Source organism: Danio rerio, chromosome 1, assembly GCF_049306965.1.
Source record: "Danio rerio strain Tuebingen ecotype United States chromosome 1, GRCz12tu, whole genome shotgun sequence".
Lineage (NCBI taxonomy): Eukaryota > Metazoa > Chordata > Actinopteri > Cypriniformes > Danionidae > Danio > Danio rerio.
Genome location: NC_133176.1, coordinates 54,309,984 through 54,337,780, shown reverse-complemented (window position 1 = coordinate 54,337,780; position 27,797 = coordinate 54,309,984). Strand labels below are relative to the sequence as shown.

Below are 27,797 nucleotides of genomic sequence, written 5' to 3'. Positions count from 1 at the left end.
CCTCCGGGTGCTCTGGTTTCCCCCACAGTCCACAGATATGTGTAGGTGAATTAAACTAAATTGTCCGTAGTGTATGAGTGTGATTGTGAGTGTGTATGGATGTTTCCCAGTACTGGGTTCCAGCTGGAAAGGCATCCGCTGTGTAAAACATATGCTGGATAAGTTGGTGGTTCATTCCGCTGTGGCGACCCCAGATGAATAAAGGGACTAAGCCAAAGGAAAAATGGATAAATTGGTAAAGAAAATGCTCAGTCTGGTTTTCCTTTGACTTGTTTTGCCCCAAATTCTGTTCAGGCTTCCATTATAAATATCTTAGTTTTATATTCAAGTAATTTGTGATACTCAAAAAAAACCAGCACCATTCTGAAGATCAAAAATCTTTTTAATTTCTATGGACAGATGAGGTTTTAAAGGGACAGCACCTGTTTCCATCCTCTGCCATTACTGAGAGCTACATAGCAGCAAAACCAGTCATGCTAAACCTGAATATTCAGCCCAGCTCACTGTCACGTATGATGGGCATTTAATGCTGGTCAGACAGACGGCTTTTGATGGCCACACTCACATTTCACACATTTATACATACACACATGAATAATAAATGCCCCAGTGACATGATGGAGGCTGTAATCATGCTGTAATCATAGTTGTGTTGTAGTAGTCATGCTGTAATCATAGTTGTGTTGTAGTAGTCATGCTGTAATCATAGTTGTGTTGTAGTAGTCATGTTGTAATCATAGTTGTGTTGTAGTAGTCATGCTGTAATCATAGTTGTGTTGTAGTAGTCATGCTGTAATCATGATAGAATCGTCTTGTTTCAGTTATGCTGTGGTTTGTAGTCATAGTTGTGTTGTAGTAGTCCTGCTGTAATCGTGACACATTTGCGCTGTAGACATGATGTAGCATTGTAGTCATGTTCTTGTTGTAGTTGCGCTGTAGTCATGTTGTAGTCAAGCTCTAACCATATTGTTGTTGTAGGCATGCTGTTGTCGCATTGTAGTTGTTTGTGCTACAGTTGTTGCTTAGTTGTTGTAGTTGGGTTGTAGTCACATCGTTAGTGTGTGGTAGTCATGCCGTTGTAGTTGTTGTGTAGTCATTTTGTAGTCAACATGTCATAATTTAGTTGTTGTAGTTGGGTTGTTGTGTTTCAATCTTGTTGTTAGTGTGTTATAATCATGTTGTTGGTGTGCTATAGTCATTTTGTACTCAATGTCATTTTAGTTGTAGTCATGTTGTTTGTGTGTTGTAGTCATGCTGTTGTAGTAGTGCTGTAGTTATTTTGTACTCAAAATGTCATACTTAAGTTGTACTCAGGCTGTTGTCACATTGCTAGTGTGTTGTAGTCATGCCGTTGTAGTTGTTGTGTAGGGATTTTGTAGTCAATGTCTTATTTTAGTTGGGGTGTTGTAGTCTGGTTGTCGGTGTGTTGTACTCCCATTGTTAGTGTGTTGTTGTCATTTTGTAGTCAACATGTCATATTTCAGTTGTTGTAGTTGGGTTGTTGTCACGTTGTTAGTGTGTGGTAGTCATGCTGTTGTTGTTGTTTGTGCTGTAGTTATGTTGTAGTCATCTTTTAGTTGGTCAAAACGTTATATTTTAGTTGTAGTCGTGTCGTTGGTGTGTTGTGGTTGTTGTGTAGTTATTTCGTAGTCAAAATGTAATATTTTAGTTGTAGTCATGTTGTTTGTGTATTGTAGCTGTGTTGTGGTTATGCTGTTGTAGTAGTGCTGTAGTTATTTTGTACTCAAAATGTCATACTTAAGTTGTAAGCAGGCTGTTGTGTTGGGTTGTAGTCACGTTACTAGTGTTGTAGTCATGCCGTTGTAGTTGTTGTGTAGGCATTTTGTAGTCAATGTCTTATTTTAGTTGGGGTGTTGTAGTCTGGTTGTCGGTGTGTTGTACTTCCATTGTTAGTGTGTTGTTGTCATTTTGTAGTCAACATGTCATTGTTGTAGTTGGGTTGTTGTTAGGTTGTTAGTGTGTGGTAGTCATGCTGTTGTAGTTGTTTGTGCCGTAGTTATGTTGTAGTCATATTTTAGTTGTAGTTGTGTGGTTGTTGTGTTGTTATTTTGTAGTCAATGTATTATTTTAGTTGGGGTGTCGTGTTGTAGTATGGTTGTCGGTGTGTTGTACTCCTATTGTTAGTTGTGTTGTTGTCATTTTGTAGTCAACATGTCATATTTTATTTAGTTGTTGTAGTTGGGTTGTAGTCATGTTGTTAGTGTGTTAGTCATGCCGTTGTATTTGTTGTAGTGACGTTGTTGTTGTTGTTGGTGTGTTATAGTCATGTTGTTGGTGTGCTGTAGTCATTTTGTATGCAAAATGTCATTTTAGTTGTAGTCGGGTTGTGGTCTTCTTGTTGATGTGTTGTAGTTATGTTGTCAGTGTGTTGTAGTCATGGCGTTGTAGCCATTTTGAATTGAAAATATCATAGTTTAGTTGTAAGATTGTAATCTTGTTGTTAGTGTGTTGTAGTCGTGCCGTTGTAGTTGTTGTGTAGGCATTTTGTAGTCAAAATGTCATATTTTAGTTGTTGTAGTTGGGTTGTTGTGTTGTAGTTTTGTTGTTAGTGTTGTAGTCATGTCATTGTAGTTGTTGTGCTGTAGTTATTTTGTAGTCAAACTATCATATTTTAGTTGTAGCCTGTTTGTTGTAGTTGTGTTGTGGTCATTTTGTAGGCAAAATGTCATATTTTAGTTGTTGTAGTTGGGTTGTTGTGTTGTAGTTTTGTTGTTAGTGTTGTAGTCATGTCATTGTAGTTGTTGTGCTGTAGTTATTTTGTAGTCAAACTATCATATTTTAGTTGTAGCCTGTTTGTTGTAGTTGTGTTGTGGTCATTTTGTAGGCAAAATGTCATATTTTAGTTGTTGTAGTAGGGTTGTTGTGTTGTAGTCTTGATTTTAGTGTGTTGTAGTCATGTCTTTGTAGTTGTTGTGATGTAGTCATTTGTAGTCAAAATTCTTTGTTGTTGTAGCCTTGTTGTTTAGTAGTAGTGGTGGTATTATTGGTGTGTTTTTAGTAGGCCCACACGGAATCTGCGCGCGCAGATTTCTGCAGATTTTTAGCCCATTATTAATTCTGTTCATTTAATTGAGTAAATGTGTAAATCTGAATTTATTTAGTTTTTATTCAGTAATTTATTACTTTTTATTTAATATATTAAGGTTTTAGTTATAATACTCCGCTGGATACTCCCAAAGTAATTCCGCAGAAATCCGCAGATTTTTACCAAAATTCTCCACAGAAATAGCAAAAAACGTCCGTAGATTCCGTCTGGCCCTAGTTTTTAGTCATGTTGTTGGTATGTTGCTGGTGTGTTGTAGTCATGCTGTAGTTCTGTTGTGAAGGCCTCAGTGGTCCAGAATACGCAGGTTTCCAGAAACGATCTTGTTCTCCAGCATGGCTCCGGCCGGGATGTCAATCCTGTCTCCATGATTAGCGATGATGATCACTGTTCCCTGTCACACACAATCACTGTTACAGCATACCGTTATGAACAGTGTTTGCTGATGTTCACATATGTCTCTGTGTCAGGTGTGTGTATTTACCTTCAGTGTGAGCTGTTTTCCAAAAGTCACGTCTCCTGATACAGTGAGATGGTCCAGCTCCAGCATGTCCGGGATGCTCTCAAACCGTTTCAGGAAGTCTCGCACCTAGAAAAAAAAAAGTTTTTTTTTTTGTATCTAAAAAAAGTGTCTGTCTGTCTGTCCATCCATCCATCTGTCTGTGTCTCACCTTAGTGAAGGAGCTGCCCAGTTTGACGTGTGGTGTTGTGGGAAACTCTCTCTTAGGGCTCATGGTCAGCGATCCGGCGTTCATGCTGTACAGGTTGGACATGACCAGCAGCAGGTCAGACGTGGTTTTGACCGGCAGGAAGCGGCTGCGGGGAACATTAATGCCCAGCGCGTTGTCGAAACTCTTCATGGCGGCGCCGACAGCTGTTTCTAGCTGAATGACATTCAGACCGCCATCTAGAGTCTGGAGATTAAACATATAACGATGGAATTCAACAACAATCAAATTCCACATATTAACATGATCACTAGTGCTGTGTTCCAATTCACCTACTTATACTACATCCTAAGTGTATGTACTTTTAAGTGTGTGCTTCATCATTAACACACTGTTTAGTAACCTAGTTAAGTGCCGTGTCAATCATCTTGCCTCAATGTTTCTTTCATTATACATTTACAGTACATCTACTGTAGTCAATAAACAAACAAACATGTCGTGTTTAAAATGATGACTCACCAAGTAAAAATTACGAGATAAAAGGTCATAATTTCAACTATCCAATTCATAATTTCAACTTTGTTATAATTTTGATTTAGTAAGTCATGATTTCAACACAGTGAATCATAATTTCGACTTATTATCTATTAATTTCTATTTAGTAAGTTAATGCCAACAAAGCAAGTCAGAATTATCTCTTTTTGACACGTTTTAATTTTAACTTTAAGTCATAATTTTGACTTTTTCATCTCGTAATTTTGTTTGTTATAATTTCGACAGTGAGTCATAATTTCGACTTTTTATCTCGTATTTCTATTTATTCAGTCATAATTGACACGTCATACTTCAAACTTTTTAAGTCAGTTTTGATTTTATCATAATAACCATAATTTAGTCATAATTTCGACAGTATGTCAATTTAAACTTAATCGAAATTACGAAATAGATCGAAATTCTGACTTAAGTCATAATTTTAACATATTGAGTCATAATTTCAACTTTGCTAAGTCATAATGCTAAGTCATAATTTCGACTTTTTATCTTGTAATCCTAATTAGTAAGTCATAATTTTGACTTTACAAAGTCATAATAATAACATTTTAAGTCAATTTCGACGCTTCATTATTTAAACTTTTTAAGTTATAGTATAGACTTTTTATTTCCTAATTTCGATTTAGTCAATTTCAATAAAGTGAGTCATAATTTCGACAGAGTTTATCAATTTCAACTTAAGTCACATTTCGAATTATCTTGTAATTTCGATTAAGTCATAATTTTAACATAGTGAGTAATCATTTCGACTTTGCTAAGTCATAATGCTAAGTCATAATTTCGACTTTTTAAGATATAGTTTTGACTTTATATATCATAATTTCTATCATAATTTCTATTTAGTGAGTCAATTTCAATAAAGTGAGTCATAATTTTGACAGAGTATCAATTTCAACTTAAGTCAGAATTTTGAATTATCTCGTCATTTTGATTAAGTCATAATTTTAACATATTCAGTCATAATTTTAACTTTTCTCATATTTCTATTTAGTAAGATATAATTTTGACACATCATAATTTTTTATTTTTAAGTCAAAGTTTTTTACTTTATATATCATCATTTCTATTTAGTGAGTCAATTTCGATAAAGTGAGTCAATTTCGACAGAGTATGTCAATTTCAACTAAAGTCAGAATTTTGAATTATCGTGTAATTTCCATTAAGTCATAATTTTAACATAGTGAGTAATAATTTAAACCTTTTAGGTCATAATTTTGAATTTTTAAGTCATAATTGTGAATTAGCTAAATCATGATTTTACTATTTAAGTTTTTTTTTTCTTAGGTGGGAACGAGCTTAATAATAATAATTCATAATTTTATTTGCGAAGGGAAGGGAAACCTGCACAGATGTTTAAGTGTGTGCTGGAGACACTTAACCTTGGGGTTGACAATGATCTCCATGTCCATGGCGTTCTTCTCGTGGAGCCGTTTGATGGCCGGCAGACTCATCCACAGGTTGTTGGTGTTGAAGATCTTGAACTTGGTGACTGATTTGAACTCGTCTACGTGAGCTTTGGGCACCTGAGCGATCTCCAGCAGCCGGAGTTTACCGTCATACTGAGTCAGTGTGCCACCCTGAACACAAGCAACAGCAGAACAATGAGGGTTTTTTTTTTTTCTCGTTTTATTTTCAGTTAATTAATGCCATGATTTGCCTAATGACTCTTACCTAATTAACCTAGTTAAATTGCACTTTAAGATGAATACAAGTGTAAAAGTTGTCGTCTCACCTTGACATCGGCTCTGGTTTTATCGGTGACCTCCATCACGAACTCGCAGCGTTTGTCGTTGGGTTGGCTCATCAGGTGGTTTAGGATGTGCAGGTCCACAGTGGCACCCAGATTATCAATGTTGGACACGAAGATGTACTCTTTCCCTTCGGCGATGAGCTTGTCCAGCAGGCCTGAGTTGTAGAAGCTGGCGTAAATGTCTCCGTGACCCGGCGGGTACCAGGCCTCCTCATTCTCTCCCGTCAGGCCCATGTTTGTGGCCACCGGTAACAGAGACTCCTTGTTGATTCTGGGATACCTGTGCGGGGGATCATTAATGTGCTATGAGGGAGTAGGCTTTGATTACAGATGTTTTATTCTGTCCCTTTACTTACTTTCATAATTATTGATCAATTTAATCTCATTTACTGTAGCTTTGAATACTTGCATTAATCATTATGTTCCCTATATTTATTAATATTTCATTCATTTTAATTCGGCTTAAGGCTGATTTATACTTCTACGTCAAGCACATGCGAATGCTACGGTGCAGCCTACGTGTCGACACGTAGCCCTACGCCGTGGCCGTCGGCGTCGCTGACGTGCACCTCTCAAAAAATGTAACTACACATCGCAACGACACGTAGTACAAGCTCTGTGATTGGTCGGCTAGGTAGCGCTGATGAGTCTGGGCGGGACCGATGGAGCTTTTGTTTACAAGTGTGGAGTCCCGTAAAGGAGTTCTGGATGGAAAGTTTTGTTTTGTGTTTACCTCATGGTTAAAGGTGTTGCAAATCTGCCAGTTCCTGCCTCAAAATGAGCGAGTTTGAGCCACTTGTACATTCAGGAAGCGTTCAGAAAAAACAAAACACCAGCGAAGACACAGAGACACATTAACACCTTACTGCCCACTAGCGTTTCGGAAGTGTTATTGCAGAACAACCGAAACAGCGCGCAGAAGTATAAATGCACAGCCACGCACGTTGCATGCGCCGTGGGTTACGGCGGTCACTTGACACAGAAGTATAAACCTCTTAACTCTCTATTTTAGAGGTCGCCACAGCGGAATGAACTGCCAACTATTCTGTCATATGTTTTACGTAGTGGATGCCCTTCCTGCTGCAATCTAGTACTGGGAAACACCCTTACACTCTCACATGCGCGCACACACACACACACACACTCATACACTATGGTCAATTTAGTTATTTCAATACACCTATTGAATAAACTAAGGGCCATGGCCACCCCTATGTAAACTATGGCCACCACAAAATGATTTTGCTATTGATTTTATTAATTTAAATGTTCTTATGTAAATTCACATTATTTCAGCAAATAAATTAATTTTAGCCACTAAATTATTGTGGATTGATTGGTGCCACTAAATCTAAATCTGAATAGATTTAGATTTAGTTTCACTTAGGCTATTTTGGCTGCACCTCGGGGATGAACCGCTGACTTTTCTACAACAATTTCAAGTTTGCGCTGGTTTTTTACATTTTTTTTTTTTTATTTAAGGATATAGTTCTTATAACATAATTTGTTTATTATTGCTTGACGACGAGAGATGGAACATGTCTTTGGGTTCACGAGATTGTACACTTTTGGTAACACTTTACAATAAGGTTCATTAGTTAATGCGTTTACTAACATGAACTAATCATGAACAACACATGTACAGCATTTATTAATCATAATTGAACATTTACTAATGCATTATTAACATCCAAGTCCATGCTTGCTAACATTAGTTAATGAACCATGAGTTAACATGAACTAACAATGAACTACTGTATTTTCATTAACTAACGTTAACTAACATGAACAAATACAGTAGTAGATGTATTGTTCATTGTTTGTTCATGTTAGTAAATGCATTAATTAACATTAACTAATGAACCTTATGGTAAAGTGTGACCACACTTTTTATTAGGACTTTTTTTTTTTAATGAAAAATTGTGTTTTAAAAGTTGGTGGTTCATTCCGCTGTGGCGACCCCGGATTAATAAAGGTACTAAGCCGAAAAGAAAATGAATGAATGAATGAATATTATATTATTTAATTATAAACATATCCAACACTTTAGATTGCGTATTATGTACTTGACGTTTGCATGACTAAAATACTGACTTGTGCTGATGTCCTCATTTCTCAAAAAGTTTAGAAATCACACTGAATGACTTTTTCAGAAAGTAAACCTGTACAGTTTCCTGTGTGGGTTGAGTTAGGGCAATAGAAAATACAGTTTGTACAGTATAAAAACAATGGAAACCTATGTAATGTCCCCACAATTCACAAAAACAAAGGTGTGTGTGTGTACGTGTTTTTGTGACTAACAGGACACAAATCTGTATAATGACATGGGTATGACACAGGTATTACAAAAAGGAGGTGAAAGTCCCCACAATTCACAAAAACAAAGGTGTGTGTGTGTACCTGCTCTGGTTGAAGGTGTGTATCTTGACGCGGTGATGTGTGTATTTCTGCAGGATCTTCTTGGTGTCTTCATCAGTGTTGAATGAGTTCATCAGCACCAGCGGCACGTCTGCATTATACGTTTTATTTAAATGCTGAAACACAGAGAGAGATTTCACACAAAATACATCATTTAACCACACGAGAAAGTCTACAACAATATTTTTACAGTGCATCTGAAATAAAATGATGATGTGTGCAAATCACCGTTAGTATTTTGCTTGTTCATAGTATGCTTTTTGTTTCTATGACTGTTACATTAAAGCATATGATGGCATGAAGAATATACAAGCTGCTCAAAGCAAGCAAGACTTGTACACTAGGAAAGTTGCATTGGAGGTATTCTGTACTGCAAAACAAATAGGATTTCACAAGAGATTTTTTGAACGGCCTTCATTCAAAAAAGAAAACTAAACTGTGATTATGCAACTTTGGGGTAAACGGTCACCGACATGCAGAGAAAACTGTACCAAGGTCTGAAACTGTAAACAGGGTCTTACCTCATATTAAACGGATTATATAAAAGGCAAAAAAGCAGAAATCTAATAGGTGTAAATAGATGTTACATGCAATTCAAGAGTGTTAAACTATAAATACTTAAAGAAATGTTTATTTTCATAAATAACGACACAGTATAATTGTAAATATACTCTCACCGGCCACTTTATTAGGTACACTTCTCCAACTGCTCGTTAAGGCAAATGATCAGCCAATCACATGGCAGCAACTCAATGCATTTAGGCATGTAGACATGGTCAAGACGATCTGCTGCCGTTTAAACTAAGCATCAGGATGGGGAAGAAAGGTTATATAAGTGACTTTGAACGTGGCATGTTTGTTGGCGCCTGACGGGCTGTTCTGAGTATTTCAGAAACTGCTGATCTACTGGGATTTTCATGCACAACCATCTCTAAGGTTTACAATATATCCAGTGAGCAGCATTTATGTGGGCGCAAATGCCTTGTTGATGCCAGAGGTCAGAGGAGAATGGCCAGACTGGTTCCAGTTGAATGAAAGGCAACAGTAACTCAAATAATCACTCATTACAACTGAGGTCTGCAGAAGAGCATCTCTGAACACACAACATATCCAACCATGAGGCAGATGGGCTCCAGCAGCAGAAGACCACACCGGTGCAACTTCTGTCAGCTAAGAACAAGAAACTGAGGCTACAATTCACACAGGCTCACCAAAATTGGACAATAGAAGATTGGAAAAACGTTGCCTGGTCTGATAAGTTTAGATTTCTGCTGCGATATTCGCATGGTAGGGTCAGAATTTGGCGTCAACAACATGAAAGCATGGATCCATCCTGCCTTATATCAATGGTTCAGGCTGGTGGTGGTGTATTGGTGTGGGGGATATTTTCTTGACTCACTTTGGGCCCTTTAGTACCAATTGAGCATCCTGTCAATGCCCCAGGATTAAGGCAGTTCTGAAGGTGTCTAACCCAGTACTTGTAAGATGTACCTAAAAAAGTGGCGAGTGAGTGTATGTTGTAATATAATAATGTATGTTAATATAATATTTTTAAATAAAATTCCATATTATAAATGTATATTAATTTTATCTATATGGAATGTTATTTATAAATTATTTAGATAATAATTATGTAGAAAAAAAATTAACATTACCAACAATTAACATATATAAGTCAGAATTATTAGCCAAAGCGAATTTTTTCAGCACATTTCTACACATAATAGTTTTAATAACTCATTTCTAATAACTGATTTATTTTATTTTTGCCAAAATGACAGTAATTAATATTATACTAGATATTTTCCAAGACACTTCTATACAGCTTAAAGTGACATTTAAATGCTTAACTAGGTTAATCAGGTTAACTAGGCAGGTTAGGGTAATTGGGCAAGTAATTGTATAATGATGGTTTGTTCTGTAGATTATCGAGAAAAAATATATCCTATAGGGGCTAATAATATTGTCCTTAAAATGGCTTTTAAAAAATGTAAAACTTCTTTTATTCTATATATATATTGTATAATAAAACAAACTTTCTCCAGAAGAAAAAATATAATCAGTCATACTGTGAAAATGTTCTTGCTCTGTTAAACATCATTTAGGAAATATTTAAAAAAGAAACAAAAATCAAAGGGGGCTTTCAACTGTATAATTTTTTTACATACATTATTATGCATTATTAAATTTGGTATATAATAATGTATGTAAGAATGTAAATCTAATAACTTAGATAAAATTCCATATGGATAAAATAAAATTATGATGCATTTTAAAATATTTTAAGCAATATTTTTATCATTTTAAATATACAGTAAACATGCTTTACTTTAAAATTATTAATTTCTGTAGATGTATGATTAGTTATTTATATGAGAGACACATACAGTTTATTAATATTATTTTGCCTGGTAAACTAATAACTATTAAAAACAACTTTATCTATTTTTAACAAGAATGTTGTAATTTAGAGCACTTCAGGGTTTTTTCTTGCATAAAACAACAAAAATATACCACGTTTCAGAAATTTTTATATTCATTATTTATTTTTAGACAAAAAAAACCCCACCTATGTTTAAACCTCAGTAAAGTTTAAAATTATTTGTCGAGTGCATTAAGAAATCAAATCTACTTCAAAGGTTTGTACTGTAATGTGAGGAAACAGCAGTGAAGTAAATACCTCGATCTGCTGGACGGTCAGGTCCAGGAAAGTGTTTTCATTTCGGACACTGATGAGACTTTTGGGCCCTTTGCAGCCCATGCTGGTCCCCAAACCTCCATTGAGCTTCAACACGGCTAGTTTATTAAGGCTGGACGCCACATCAGCTGGAAGACCCTTCAGCTTGATCTTCTCATACGGCTGGATCTGTCCAGACAAAAGAAATCAGACATTGAGTAAGTGCTTATATCAGTCCACTTCTTCTTTTTTTAGCACCAGGCAACAATTAAAATTTTTAATCGCAAGATTTTTCTGCAATTTAGCACAAATAGTTAATAATAAATAATAATAATCATCATAATAATAAAGCCTAAATTGTAGCATTTTTTATTTTCAATGTGAAACAAAATCCAATACATTTTATTAAAAAATTAAATATTTGTAAGAATAATCAAAGTGACCATTTTTACAGGCCTATAATCTGATTTTACAGTACCTTCTGAGGTTACTTTAAATCAAAGCAAAGATGTACAATCAAATGAGGCCAGAGAAAGGCTGAAGTTTATTTCTCTGCAGGTTTATTTACTCCAGTCAAACAGAGCAATGTTGAAGGTCCATCTATCTGACCTCAAAAAATGCACTTTAAGCCATACCTGCCTGCTTTTCCCGGGAGTCTGCCATATTTCACCCCCATGTCCCACCACCCTCCCATTTTGTTGTATCTCCCAGGAAACTTCTGTAATTTCCCCAATTTATTTACGAAAAATCACTTTGGCCATGTTTGTCAAGTTGCCAAATATTGTATTAAGCTCATCACCTCACACAATTGACGATATATTCAAATCTTGAAGCGTTTTTTTTTTTTACCTCAATCTGGCAACATATTTTACAACCCAGTTGCACTGTTGATTTTTGCGCAGGTGATAGATTCAGTATTTGGATGGCGGTGGTAACAATACAAGTAGTAGTAGATAATACTAGTAGACAACACTGCAATCGAACCCAGACAAGCAAGATCTACTAAAGGAGGTCGAGCCTTCTCATTTATGAGACCTAAACTCTGGAATAGCCTTTCTGATAATGTCCGAGGCTCAGACACAATCTCTCAGTTCAAAACTAGATTAAAGATCTATCGGAGACCTCAAGGACAACACAAAAGACGAGATGAAGAGATGATGCAAACCATCGAGAACTTCAAAAACAACACAAACTTAATACACAAACACACTTCATTAAACATGTACACATAGACATCACCAATATGCTATAAGATTGCAGGTTAACTATGTCTGTATACTATAACTTGATTGGAACTTTAACTTAATCTTAAGTGCGCATGTTCTCCCCGTGTTGGTGTGGTTTTCCTACCAGTGCTCCGGTTTTTTCCCAAGGTCCAAAGGCATGCACTATTGTTGAATTGAATGAACTAAATCAGCCATAGTGTATGTGTGTGTGAATGTGAGAGTGTATGGGTGTTTCCCACTACTGGGTTGCAGCAGGAAGGGCTTCCGCTGCGTAAAACATACGCCAGAATAGTTGGTGGTTCATTGCACTGTGGCAACCCCTGATAAATAAGGGACTAAGCCAAAGGAAAATGAATGAAGTTTGCAGATATGAAGGGAGTAAACCCAGAATTGATCTGTATAAACAAAGATATGCCAATGCTTGAACCTACGAGTGGACAAAGCGGACCATCCTACCCGATGGTCCATAACATACAATGCACAATTATGAGGGAGGGATTTAAGATTTGTTTAAAGTGACTGACAGTAAAGCTAAACCAAGTTTCAAGTTTTCAGACGACACCACAGTGGAATGAACCACCAACTATTCCAGCATATGTTTTCACGTAGTGAATACCCTTCCAGCCACAACCCAGTACTCATTCACACACATACACTACGGGTACTCATTCACCCACACTACAACCCAGTACTCATTCACCCATGGCGCATGTTTTTGGACTGTGGGGGAAACCGGCCAACACGGGGAAAACATGCGAACTCCACACAGAAATGCCAATTGGTCCTGTCGAGACTTAAACCAGAGACCTTCTTGCTGTGAGGCGACAGAGCTAACCACTGAGCCACCATGCCATCCCGATATAACGTTTCAGTCTCTCCTGACTGCACGACCTCCAATGTGACAAAAAAAAAACAAAGCACTGGAGACGTGCACTGAGGAAACGGACACTCTTCCAGCTGACCCATCAAGCATTCAGCCAATGATCACGAAAACCGAAATAGAGCCATTGAGAAACACACTTCACTCCACAGCACTGATCTATAGTCAGTTGTGACAATTATTTTATAATGGGTTTGATATAAGCGTCCGTCGGCCAGAGCTGATTTCGGATCATTTGTCCTGCATTACTATGTGCTGTAATATGAGTTTCAGAGCGGCGGCTTGAAAAGAAATGTCAGCCAAGGTTGTGGGACGCTGGAAGTGCTGTGCTATTCATAGTCTAACCTTCAGTGCATTTCTAGAGGGGCCGTTGGGTTATTTGGAGAGGGGATCAGCGGGGAAATGTCACGGACTTGATAACCACTCGTACATGCACGTTCTTTGTGTTTGCGGTGACAGTAAAGTCGCAGAGGCAAATGCAGCCTTGCCTCAGATACTTTATGTAAATATATTATTAAAGCAAAATATTGGTAATAATTTAATTCTTGTTTGAAGTTGAAATTATGTATACATATGAATACATGAAAATAAAACATTTAAAACCATTTAATGGATACCAAGAAGCAAAAATACAATAGTAAATACTATAGTCTTTGTGAACCACAGTGCTTCTGGATAGTATTCACAGCGCTTCACTGTTTCCCCCTTTTTTGTTACAGCCATATTCTAAAATGGATTCAATTAATTTATTTCCTCAAAATTCTACACACAAAACTCCACAATGACAATGAGTAAACAGATTTTTTTAAATCACATGTACATATATATATATATATATATACAGCCTTTGCTATGAAGCTCTAAATTGAGCTCAGGTACATTGAGAGGAGAACCTTACAGAAAGACAACCATCTGTGGAGCAGTCCACCAATCAGACCTGTATGGTAGAGTGACCAGACACAAAGCAAACCCCCCCCCCCCCCCCCTCCCCTGGAATTTGCCTAATGCCATCTGAAGGACTCTCAGCCCATAAGAAACCAAATTATCTGCTCCGACAAGACTAAAATTTAACTCTATGGAGTGAATGCCAGGCGTTACGTTTGAAGAAAACCAGGCACCGCTCATCACCAGGCTAATACCATCCCTACAGTGAAGCATGGTGGTAGCAGCATCATGCTGTGGGGATGTGTTTCAGCAGCAGGAACTGGAAGACTAGTCAGGATAGAGGGAAAGATGAATGCAGCAATGTACAGAGACATCCTGAATGAAAACCTGCTTCAGAGTGTTCTTGACCTCAGACTGGGGCGACGGTTCATCTTCCAGCAGGACAATGACCCAAAGCACACCGCCAAAATATCAATGGAGTGTCTTCATAACAACTCGGTGAATGTCCTTGAGTGGCCCAGCCAGAGCCCAGACCTAAATCCTATTGAACATCTCTGGAGAGATCTGAAAATGGCTGTACACTGTCGCTTCCCATCCAACCTGATAAAGCTTGAGAGGTACTGCAAAGAGGAATGGGCAAAAAGTCCCAAAGACAGGTGTGCCAAGCTTGTGGCGTCATATTCAAAAAGACTTGAGGCTGTCATTGCTGCCAAAGGTGCATCATTAAAGTTCATCGGTTAATCAGCCGGAATCAGCTGAGGTGAAGTGACGGCGATCAGCGAGACCTAGCTGTCACTCAAGTGGCCCGCCCCTAATTAAGCAGAGTTAATATAACCTAATAAAAAGTAATCAGGAAAGGAAAAAGTTCACCCCCTCACAGTTGTCATAAAGGGTAATATTAGCTATATGCACCAAAGCCATCTTTTGTACCAGGCTGTAAACATGTTTTTATCAGCTGTAAAATTGGCCAATTTACCATTGCATCCGAAATCACCTGGATTTCGTGGAGCCAGCCCCCCAAGGTGAGTCGATGAATTGCCTCCGTACTGACTTCCCGAGGGAGAGCTTTGCTGCTTGGTTTGAACACATTTCTAGCATGTTATCGTGTTGCTAGCAGCAACTAATGTTGTATGTTAACATTTTTCAAAGTAATTAGCATGTTGTTAGCATGTTTTTCTAACTCTAGCATGTTGTTAGCATGGCTTTGTATCAATATGTTGCTTGTTTAAAACATTCTAACATGAATAAACATGTTGCTAGCATGAATGATGCTAGCTTTGTTTATTGCATGTTAAATCATTACTGGCATACGTTAGCATGCTGCTAACAAGTTTTAACATTGGTCTTACCATTGTCAACAGTGTTTGCAGCAATACTTTGCTAGCCTAGCTCGCTTCTAACATAAATAAGCATTTTGCTACCATGGATTAACATTGTTAAAATAAACTAACAAGCTGCTAGTGTTTATTGTATGTTAGAACATTCCTGACACACATTCAGGTTTTTAGATAATTTAGCAAGTTGCTAACATATTTATAACATTGTCAACATGATTTAACATTAATTAGCATGCTGCTAGCAAGTTTTTCTAACAACTTTCCAACATGTATTAGCATCTAGGTAACTCAATGTCTCAATTAATGTCTAATGTTCACTCCCAATCCAAATTTGAGTATTCACATATGTCGATTACATACAAAGTCAATGAAAACATGGAAATAAAGTAAACTCAGGACATGCTGGACTTTTAAACAGGATTTCAGCATGTTAGCTTGAATTAACCCAAAAGTAAGCAAGGAATGTTTAAAAAAGTCGATACATACTGCTGCAGATATGTAACACTGCTTGATTTAAAACACATCTGAGCCTTCATTGGTCTCACCGAGTCTTCGGGTGGTCTCTGGATCTTGGCCCAGTCAACAGACGGCCCCTTCTCCTGAAGGAAACGGTGGAAAAGCTTCTTGAAGCCCTCAAAGTCCTTCCTAGAGATCTGGAGGACACACAGATAGAAGCATATTACAGCTCAGCGGTCATATTACAGCATATTACAGCTCAGGGGTCTGATTTATAAGGATTTGTGTCAAAACCGTAATATCAAAAAACCTTGAATATTTGTTTATCAATGACTATGGCTGATATAATGATTAAAAGTGGTTTGTTAAGTCATTTAAGTTACTTAAAGCTGAACACTTCTCAGTTGTTTTTTTATGGATCACATCAGCATGGGAAGTGGCGTATGCACATTTTGCCCCTGTTTTATATGCCACATTTATAGATGAGAGAGCCAGGTCTTTATACCTTTAGTTTGATATATTAAATCAGAAAATAACGTTTGGCTTTATTTGAGCTGTCAGTAACAGAAACACCTGAAACAGGCCGCATTACACACATTTTTACTTTTTTTTTTAACTTAATGCACAAAACACTACAAAACTATGTGTATATTTAATCTAATTAATTTGATCTGTAATATTCATGCAATGTTTTATTAAATGCTTTAGAAGTATGAAGCTGAATATGAATAAACACAATGAAGTGTAATTAATCACGTCCATAATTATACTGTATAACACCGTGGAACATATATGCATAATTAATACTCTGAAGAGGCTCCTTTAACCTTCACACTAAACTCTGCTGCGTCTTGGGACGACGGCTGTAATTAAGAGATGTTTCCCTTGTCAGGTCACTGTTTTATGAGCAGCTGTATAAAAAAATCTTTAAACTAACTGCATGCTGTCTGTGCCATCACTGCTGTTTCACTGTGAATAAATAATAAATATACAAATATTAAGCAACCAAATATCTTTGTGAATATGTAAATCTAATAGCAGGCTCAGGCTTTCAAATTAGTTCAATTTGTTATTATTTTATTCAGCACATATGAATGGGCCATTGATAAAAAAAGACACGAAATTTATTTTTTTTTCAATTGCATGAACCATAAATATATGTATTTTTTATTTGTTATTGTTGCTTGCATTAATGTAAAACAAATGTAATATTTTTGATTGAATGGCTCTAAATTGTCACATGGTGCAACCATCAGGTAATTCATTCATTGTCTTTAGTCGTTTCATTCATCAGGGGTCGCCAGCAATATGAACCGCCATCTTATCCAGCATATGTTTTACACAGCAGATGCCCTTCCAGCTACAACCCAGTAGTGGGAAACATCTATACACACTCATACACTATGGGCAATTTAGTTTATTTAATCCATCTATAGTGCATGTCTTTGGACTGTGGGGAAAACAGGAGCACCCAGAGGAAACCCACAGGGAGAACATGCAAACTCTACACAGAATTGCCATCTGGCCTATCCGGTACTCGAACCAGCGACCTTCTTGCTGTGAGGCGACAGTGCTAACCACTGAGTCATGTGCCGCCCTTCCTATCACATAATAAATTATAATATTAATAAATCAGGTCACAGATCATAATCAAACAATACTTAAGATTTATTTTAAGAATTAAAAAATTATAGATCATGATTAAACAGACTTACATTATTAAATATCATGATGATAATTTCCTGTTTTGACAACCTAAGCCAACTTTACAAAAACCTTCAGTATTTATTTTAAATACATTCAGCTAATCTCTGTGTATTATATGACCTCAAAACATGCACAGAGATGTTTTTGGCTGTATTATGGGTCAAAAGTATTGATTTAAATTTGATGCTAAAAATCATTAGAATATTAGGGATCATGAAGATATTTTGTACATTTTCTACTGCAATAATAACACAACTCATTGAAAAAGACAATCGATAAAAATATTGTTTAAGAGGGCTAATGATATTAATCTTTAAAAAAAATTCTATTAAAAACTGCTTTTTTTTTTTTTTACAAACAAGTCTTTCTTCAGAAGAAATAAATATTGCTCAGTTAAAAATCATTTGGGAAACTTTTGGGGGAAAAAAATGAAAGAATGGTGAATAATTCTGACTTCGACTGTATGTTAATCTACAGTTGAAGTCAGAATTATTAGCCCCCTGTTTATTTTTTCCCCAATTTCTGTTTAAATTTATAATAACTGATTTATTTTATCTTTGCCATGATGACAGTAAATAATATTTGACTAGATATTCTTCAAGACACTTTTATACAGCTTAAAGTGACCTTTAAAGGCTTAACTAGGATAATTAGGTTAACTAGGCAGGTTAGGGTAATTAGGCAATTTATTGTAAAACAATGGTTTGTTCTGTAGATTATTGGAAAAAAATAGCTTAAAGGGGCTAATAATATTGACCATAAAATAATATTTTGTAAAAAATTAAAAACTGCTTTTATTCGAGCCAAAATAAAACAAATAGGACTTTTTCCAGAAGAAAATATATTATCAGACATACTGTGAAAATTTCCTGAATCTGTTAAACATCATTTGGGGAATATTTAAAAAAGAAAAAAAATCAAAGGGGGCAAATAATTCTGACTTCAACTGTATATGGTTTACACATGGAGTCATGGACAGAAGGAGCACATGAACATGTTGGCAAGGACTGTTGTTTTACCTCGGCCTCTGGTGTTTTGGCGGTACTCAAGAGCTTCTCCAGCTCTGTGTGCATGGAGTTCTCATGCTGCAGTCTCAGCTTCTCCTGAAACTCCGCCATTCCCGCATTAGGGCTCGATCTATACAGGTCTATGGAAAAAAACACACACAGGAAAGCAGGATATTACTGACATCTTTGAATACTGATGATTGTTTAGTTAGATCATTTTATTCTGCCGTGATTTTTGGTTTTGATAAATTAGTTGGAGTATTGTTTAAATAATTCAGGCAGACTGTCAAAAGTCTGGAATAATTCAAACTGAATATTAAGGTCATAAATGCTGCATTTATTTTGTTAAAACCTAATATTTTTCACTTATTAACAATTTAATTAACAGATTTTAATTGTATTACATGTTAAAAAGCACTATTCCTGCTGAATTTGCAGCATTTTATATTATATTATATTATATTATATTATATTATATTATATTATATTATATTATATTATATTATATTATATTATATTATTCATTCATTCATTTATTTTTTCTTGGGCTTAGTCCATTTATTCATCAGGGGTCACCACATCGGAATGAACCGCTAACTTTTCTAGCATATTGTATGCTCTTCTAGGGATGCCCTTCCAGCTGCAACCCTATACTGGGAATATATTCTATTCTATTCCTTTTAGTGCTGGGCTAATCATGATTAAATCACATCCAAAATAAAAGTTTGTTTTGATATAAAATGTATGCGTGTGTACTGTGTAATTTATTATATATATATATATATATATATATATATATATATATATATATATATATATATATATATATATATATATATATATATATAAAACACATACATGCATGCATATATTTGAGAAAATATTTATATTTATGTAACAAAATAGTTATTTCTACATTTTTGTTTCTAGACATGTGTATAGAAATGCCAACTGACCCAACTGAGGCTCGAACTAGCGACCTTGCTGTAAGGCGACAGCACTACCAACTGCGCCATCGCGACGCCCTAATCGTGATTATATTACACTATATTATATTATATTATATTATATTATATTATATTATATTGTATTGTATTGTATTATATTATATTATATTATATTATATTATATTATATTATATTATATTATATTATATTATATTATATTATATTATATTATATTATGTAATATTATATTATATTATATTGTATTATATTATATTATATTATATTATATTGTATTATATTATATTATATTATATTATATTATATTATATTATATTATATTATATTATATTATATTATATTTGGAAAAAGAGTTGTGTTGTATAATATTTGTTTAGAGGCTGTGATATTACTCAAAATTATAACACATATTTATTCAACAAGGGCACAAAATGATTTCACATGACGGCAAGACACTCATAATATCACAAAAACAAGAAAAGACGCTGTTCATTAAACTTCCTACTCATCAAAGAATCCTGAGCAACACAAAACAGCACAGCAACACAAAAATATTACAACCAAAACTATTTTCACCATTGAGGTAACATGAACCATCATTATTAATTAAGCACACGTTGTAGCTTATAACAACTGAGAACCCAATCAATGACTCAAGAGTAATGGCTGACTGCAGGAAACTGCTATAATACTTCACAATTTTAGGCTTCATACTGTTTTCTTCTTTAAATAAATGCAACCTTGAATAGAACAGGAGATAAACTGTAACAAAAACACTTATTTTATATATAAAGCATTAATAAATACATGTTTTTGTTACAGTTTATCAATGCTTTATATATAAACTAACTGTCCATTTATAAATAAAGGGATAAACTGTAACAAAAACACTTAAACTAACAGTCTATTTATATATAAAGCGTTGGTAAACTGTAACAAAACGCTTTATTTTTATATGCAAAGCATTGACAAACAGTAACAAAAACATGTCCTTATCAATGCTTTATATATAAATGAAGTGTTTTTGTTACTGTTTATTTCTTTATATATAAACCAACAGTCCATTTATATATTAAGAGATGAACTGTACCAAAAAATCTTAAACTAACAGTCCATTTAAAGCGGTAAACTGTATCAAAAACACGTCATTTGTATATATAAAGCATTGATGAAGACATGTTTTTGTTACAGTTTATCAATGCTTTGCATATAAAAATAATGTGTGTTTTTTTTCTACAGTTTATCAATGCTTTATATATAAATAAAGTGTTTTTGTTACAGTTTATCTCGTATACATATAAACTAACAGTCCATTTATATGTAAGGCATTGATAAACTGTAACAAAAACATGTCCTTATCAATGCTTTATATATAAATGAAGTGTTTTTGTTACAGTTTATATCGTATACATATAAACTAACAGTCCATTTATATGTAAGGCATTGATAAACTGTAACAAAAACACGTAATTTATATATAAAGCATTGATAAACTGTAGGAAAAAAAACACTTAAACAGTCCATTTATATATAAAGAGATAAACTGTAACAAAAACACTTATTTTATTTATAATGCATTAATAAATACATGTTTTTGTTACAGTTTATCAATGCTTTATATAGAAATGAAGTGTTTTGTCACAGTTTATCTCTGTTTCTACAAACTAACAGTCAATTTATAAATAAAGAGATAAACTTTAACAAAAACTCTTAATCTGACAGTCCATTTATATATCAAGCGTTGGTAAACTGTAACAAAACACCTTATTTTTATATGCAAAGCATTGACAAACAGTAACAAAAACATGTCCTTATCAATGCTTTATATATAAATGAAGTGTTTTTGTTACAGTTTATCTCGTATACATATAAACTAACAGTCCATTTATATGTAAGGAATTGATAAACAGTAACAAAAACACTTAATTTATATATAAAGCATTGATAAACTGTAGGAAAAAAAACACTTAAACAGTCCATTTATATATAAAGAGATAAACTGTAACAAAAACACTTATTTTATTTATAATGCATTAATAAATACATGTCTTTGTTACAGTTTATCAATGCTTTATATAGAAATGAAGTGTTTTTGTCACAGTTTATCTCTGTATCTACAAACTAACAGTCCATTTGTAAATAAAGGGATAAACTGTAACAAAAACACTTAAACTAACAGTCCATTAACATATAAAGTAGCCACCAGTAGCATATTACAACCTGAAAATCATGGTACCACCATAGTATGTGTGTAATCCAATAAAGACACCACTTACCAGCAACAAAAGACATGATCAGTAACTGATGACGGCTCTCGGAATTAAAAATAACAGTGTCTAGTACTCCTGAATGGATTTCAGCAGTCAACAAATGTCCACTGTTGTACAGTTCCTTCAGTTACACTGAAAAAACTACAACTTCCTCAGTTTAAGGAAGCTGTCACACAGATCCTCTGGGAGCCTCAGATCGACTAAACTAAAAACAAAAGCTACTAAAACTTTGCTGTTGAGAGCACAACCAGCCCCAACAGCAGGACATGAAGAGTGGACACCCGATGAGGGTTTTGTAGAGCAAAGAGAGAGAGAGAGAGAGAGAGAGAGAGAGAGAGAGAGAGAGAGAGAGAGAGAGAGAGAGAGAGAGTAATCATTCGTGTAATAAACGCTAATGTTGATTTGCGATTTCAGACCGAGTATTTCAATTAGCGTGGTAACGTTAAACAAATAATTTAGCGAGCGTTAAATTGAACGAATGTGCTAATATAAAACCAACTTTACCTTAATAGTATGTTTCATTATTATTCTATTCAACTTTGACAGGTGCAGAACGGACACTGCGTTGTATTAATTGAGGGTTTAACGTTTATAAAGGACTTATTCTTGAATTTGATTCATTGAATTCGTTGACACGAAGATTGCTGAGCCGATTACGAAGCCAATCCTATTCATTATTACTGCGAGTTGACTGCGGCTAACGTTCAAACACGAGTAGCTAATGTTTAATCGCTAAATATAACTATCTTACAAATCGCTAAGATAAACTGAAACTATCTGTCGCTTAAAACTGACTAGGTGAATAGGATTAATTACAAAAAGAGCTATATTATAATTGCGTTTGGTGGAGTTCACATACGGATTTCGCCTTTTTTCATTGATTCGAATCTTTTAAATTGATTCTCTAAAATGAGTCGTTTACCGAGTCAATTCAGTTCATTAACGTGTGAAGATAAGAAGTTAACGAATAATAACTCCAATTATTTTAATTTAAAGATTATTTGAATTATTTGATTATTTTTTTATCACTGAATAAGAATATAAAAATCACAAAAATAATAAACCCAAACTTTCTGTCTTCTATTTACTGGGTGAATCTGATTAACTTCAAACGTAATTTGGTAATGTTCACATACAGGGAGCTTCTTCTCACTGATTCGACTCTTTTGAATTGCTTCAAAATGAGACATTAGGCTAGGGCTGCTCACTTATGGGAAAAATCATAATCACGATTATTTTGGTTATAATTGTAATCTTGATCATTCAAAACGATATAGAGTCATCAAAATTATTCACCCTCCTGTGAAAATCTTTCCATTATACAGAAATAAGGGGAAAATATACAGGGGGGCTAATAATTCTGGAGGGCTAATAATTATTACTTCATCTGTATATATATACAGTTATTTTCCTCCTTGTAAATAAGAAAAGGGAAATAAATACAATAGAATAAAATTATGAAACAAACTGTGCTTTAAGCATCCTCACTGTGAGAATAAAAACTTTAAATACAGCTACAAAAGTCCTTCAGTCAAGAGCAGTGAGTGATTCAGTCCCTTTGTTGTTTGATTAATGATAAAAACAGTTGACAGCAGGAATATTGCGCACTGTCACTTTAAGAGCAGTGCAGTTCTAATTTATAGTTTCACTTTCACATGTCTTTTGATTCTCAACTCGTTTGTTTATTACATAAATGAGGGTTAATATGAACAATCACTAAACACTGTGTTTTGACACAAATGTGCATGTGTTTGACTATTAAAGCACTCACATTAAGATGACTAGAAGTGTGTGCTCTGCTCGTCTCTGAGCTCGTAAAACTGAGCTTTACAGAGCAACAAATGTGTACAACTGGAAAGTGTGCGGTATATGATGCAATAATCGTTTTGATTATTGTTTTTTCATAACTGTTCGAAGCCAAATTCGAAATCGAAACTGGAATTTTGATTAATTTCACAGCCCTAGGAAGCCAACATACATCAATAATTCACATACAGTAGGCCTAATTACAATTACGAGGTCAGTCTGATTTATTTTATACAAGTTAATTTGGACTATTTAGTGTTCAAACACACATTCTGGACCATAGGCCCATATACAAATAAAATATGAACAACATAACAATAATAGGCCATAAAAAAACAGAATCATCATATAATTGGTGGTCTTAATAGTTTTAATGATTACAATTGCAATTGGTTTTAAAGCAAACTAGCCTAATTGTTCCTGGTGATGTCTGCTGCACGATAATTTATTGCCTGCGCCGAAACCGCCTACTACTCAGAAGGTACTGCATTCGAACTTAATCGTACTACTCGGCCGTTAGAAAAGCACGTTCTATACAGTATGAATGTGAGCAGTATGAATGGAATTTAGATGTACTACATCCGCCATTTTGTCATGGTCACGTGACCTACCTGCGTCAGTTGCGTCGCTTTAAGCCCATTCATAAATCCGCTCGCAGGGCATTATGGGATAGCGCAGCATGCATGGGATGCGCACTCCAGAATCTCGCCAGAAGTAGTAAGTCATCCAGGTACTACTCGCATTGTGTTTTTCGAATTCTATAGCTGCGTCTCAAATGGCACACTATACACTATGTACTTACACACTCAACAGCATAGTATATATGTATGTAGTGTCGTTCCAAATGGAGCACTAATTTTTTTTACTAAGCGGAAATTCAAACCGTTTTCCTGATGACGTTTGCCAAATCAGTGAAATAAATGACCAAACTATCAAATAATACCTGCCATAAGGATAACCACATTCACCATCAGGAGGCGCTATAATCACTCTCATAGGAAAATTTTGCTTTCACAATCCAAAATAAATAAAAGTTATTCAACATGTGCGCCTGATAGCTCCTCCCCTTCCGCGACGTAAGCAAACCTGCGGTCGTAGAGTGTGTGAAGTGTCCAACATTACACACTTTATTTTACCAGCTGAACGAGTGCACATTATATTTAGAGTTTTTAGAGTAAACGCACCACCTACACTATTTATGCTACAGAATAGCCTAGAATAGTGCATAAGTATGCGATTTGGGATGCAGCTTATGAATTCAGACATACTACTCAGACTCAGCTTTATTATCCCGTTAGGGAAACTAAAATTGCAGCAAGGTACCATAACACAGGCGAAGTTCCATGTACACATTAATAAAAAACTCGGCTCGCATACTGATTTTAGCGTACTGTTTATTATGGAGGTATGCGGTATTGGACGTAAAAATTGTCTTTTATTGACGGAGTGTTAACACCATTTAATCCTGATGGAATATGTCCATCATTAAAATGTACTGGTTGTGTAATGTCTATAAATTTATTATATATATATATATATATTGTTTTTTTGTAATTTTAAAAGTTATTTATAGTAGAAACCATTAGAACTCCTGTGATATTTATATTTATTTAAGAAAGAAGCTACTTACATACAGTAAAATGCATTCCCTCTATAAACTTTCCTTATTTTGTCACACAAGTGGTCATAACCTTTTATTATTTTTCACTTCTGTTCAACAAAAGAAAATAAGATATTGGGAAGAATATTGGGGAAAAAAGCAGCCATTGACATCCATAGTAAGAACAAAAATTAGGCCTACTATTGAAGTCGATGGCTGTTTTTTTTTTGTTTTTTTTTTCCGAAAGTGAGAATATACAATTTTTTAGAATCAGATAGAAAAATAGTTTAAACAAATATTACCCCATATATATTCCCCATCCCCCCACCCCATTATACACACATCAGGAAACACAGAATAACTATAGTTTAGACCAAGCTGTTAGATAATTTACATTAAGTTGTCATCCGTAGCATCAGATGAGGGTTAAATGTCCAAGATTTCTTTGACGTTGCATATACAGATTTTCCATGCCGTAAGAATGTCCACTTTGGCATGGTTTATCCGTGCTGATGACAGATACAGCTGATGTTCCAGATACAGTATTTCCAATAATACTGTAATACTGTAAGCTCAAAATTCTTCATTTGAGTAAAAAAGGAATAAAACAAGTAGATGTTGAGTAAATGTTTGGGTGAACTGCCCCCTTTAAGGGTGACCCCATTCAATAACGCGACCATAAATTACAGTTCAGTGTATAACATTCTGTTGTCGTTATTATTGATAAATAAAATGTTGGGTATTATTTCAAAAGGTATCAGCTATTATTGCATTTATTTTAGAAAGCAAGCAAGCCACTTGAGCCCAAGCATTAGCCAGTTTTAAGAGAGGCACCACTTGAGTTTTAACGGTTGTTCTGTTTGTCTGAACGGCCCCTTTAAATGTCAAGCTACCTATTGGCTCTACAAATGAGCAGAAAAGGCCAAACAACCTGCTCCTGTTTGTCCAAACACAACAAAAGTCACAGAAAACCTCCAATCCATTTATAGGATTAAAGCTGTCATGAACTTTGCCATATATGAATAGGGCAATGGCCCCTTGGAAGCAAACACAAGCGCGCTGTTCAGAGATCAGGGTTTTTGCGGGGTTTGGGGAACTATAATAGCACTCAAGCACAACTAGACAGCAGACAAACTTGCTTGCTCATTTTTCTGACAAGCCATGCCAGGATACTTACGTTCACTGACTGTACAACGCGGCCGCACGGCGGAAGTGTCGCAAGAATGTGGTGTGTGGGTTTGATGTTTGCTCACGGACCAATCAGAGGTGGAGGAAGATCTGGACGGACCAATCATAAAGCATTCAGTTGAGTTTCGGTCGTTGACAGCGTTTAAAAGCGTAAACAGCGTCATCTGTTGGTTATAGTGGTAATTACTACATAAATATGTACATTTATTTCGAATTAATGAAGTTATTTAATTCTAAAGTGTACTAGTGTATGGTCTTACTGTGTAAAAGTTTATAGATAAGATGTTTTTCCGGGAATTACATTTTATGAAACCTTAATTTGACAAAAAATAGGATAAATACAAATCATAACTGACAAATTCACGTTTTTTCTGTTTGTTTTATTCGTATAATCACTAAATAAACCCAAACATTTTTTATTCTAATTAATCAAATTATTTAATTATAAAGTGCATGGCCTTAGTTTGTAAAAGTTTACAAAATTCGCCCAAAAATATGACAAATACAAGTACAAACTGGGGGGGAGATAAGGTCGTTCTCAAGAGCTCCCCTAGTAAAGGTGGAAAAGGGAAGATGGGGTGAAAGTGGAGATTCTTAAAAAAAAACGAAGATAAGGGAGTAATGCTAGACAGGATTATTATTTTGAGTTTGGATTAATCCGATCGGTTTACTAATGATTAAAAATGGGAGACCAGCCGCGGTCAATCATTTCACATTATCCTTTCGAAGTTTGTAAAATTCACTTAATATTGAATACTATCATTTATCATGATTTACTAAAGCATATTTATTGGTTATGTTGCAGAAATGGTCTTCCATAGGTTTAAGATCACCTTCAAACATTGAACCAGTCCTAATTTAATAGTAGAAAACAACTTTTAAATGCAATACTTCCCCTACAGCTAATTATAGCAATACAGGCCCGTAGTCAGCCTGGTGAAAGTGGTGGTTCTTTTTTCTCAAAATGTGGACTTTTTGCAGTTATTCACCTCATTTTCTATTTCATTATGTTTAAATACTGCAGTAAAAGGCATTTTAAGCACTATTTTTTTTAACTGGATTAGCTTGTTGTATCCTCCATTTTTGATGTACCCAAATATTTCCTAAAGATTTATAATAAACAAATATATATATATATATATATATATATATATATATATATATATAAAAGAGCTTCACAATTTTCTTCTGGCCCCTCTTAAAAATTCACAACAGACTAATTAAACAGCAAATTCAGTCTAAGGCACTCGAAAATGTGGAAAAAAATATTAAAAAGCCTCTACTGACATGGCAATTTCTTAAAACTGCACCTACACGTTTTGATAGCACTTGACTTCATCA

The 27,797-nt window shown here is 35.0% G+C and overlaps 1 protein-coding gene across 4 annotated transcripts; it reads right to left on the bottom strand.

Moving 5' to 3' along the window:
- Window positions 1-361: 361 nt before the first annotated feature.
- ugp2a (UDP-glucose pyrophosphorylase 2a) lies at window positions 362-26,809 on the bottom strand. Of its 4 annotated transcripts, none has more exons than XR_012401102.1 (11): window positions 26,446-26,809; window positions 18,640-18,767; window positions 16,003-16,110; window positions 11,133-11,318; window positions 8,435-8,568; window positions 6,017-6,314; window positions 5,664-5,861; window positions 3,736-3,978; window positions 3,549-3,653; window positions 2,853-3,458; window positions 1,049-2,685 (listed from the first exon to the last, which is right to left on the bottom strand). XR_012401102.1 is itself a non-coding variant. In XM_005155398.6 (10 exons), the coding sequence occupies exons 1-10, from the start codon at window positions 26,618-26,620 to the stop codon at window positions 3,351-3,353; spliced, it is 1,683 nt and encodes a 560-aa protein (XP_005155455.4). In that variant the 5' UTR covers window positions 26,621-26,809; the 3' UTR covers window positions 362-3,350. The 4 variants fall into 4 exon arrangements, 2 of the variants coding, with proteins under 2 accessions (XP_005155455.4, NP_001139029.1); XR_012401103.1 differs by lacking the exon at window positions 26,446-26,809 and adding an exon at window positions 21,869-22,141; XM_005155398.6 differs by having other exon boundaries at window positions 362-3,458.
- Window positions 26,810-27,797: the final 988 nt, after the last annotated feature.

Bases quoted from the DNA above. Each gene is read 5' to 3' on its own strand.
- ugp2a (XM_005155398.6), bottom strand. From the start codon at position 26,620: ATGACGCTGTTTACGCTTTTAAACGCTGTCAACGACCGAAACTCAACT. The intron at 5,862-6,016 runs GTGAGACGACAA...GCTTGTGTTCAG, and splicing joins AAACCAGAGCCGATGTCAAG to GGTGGCACACTGACTCAGTA. The intron at 3,459-3,548 runs GTAAATACACAC...TGTGTGTGACAG, and splicing joins GAAAACAGCTCACACTGAAG to GGAACAGTGATCATCATCGC.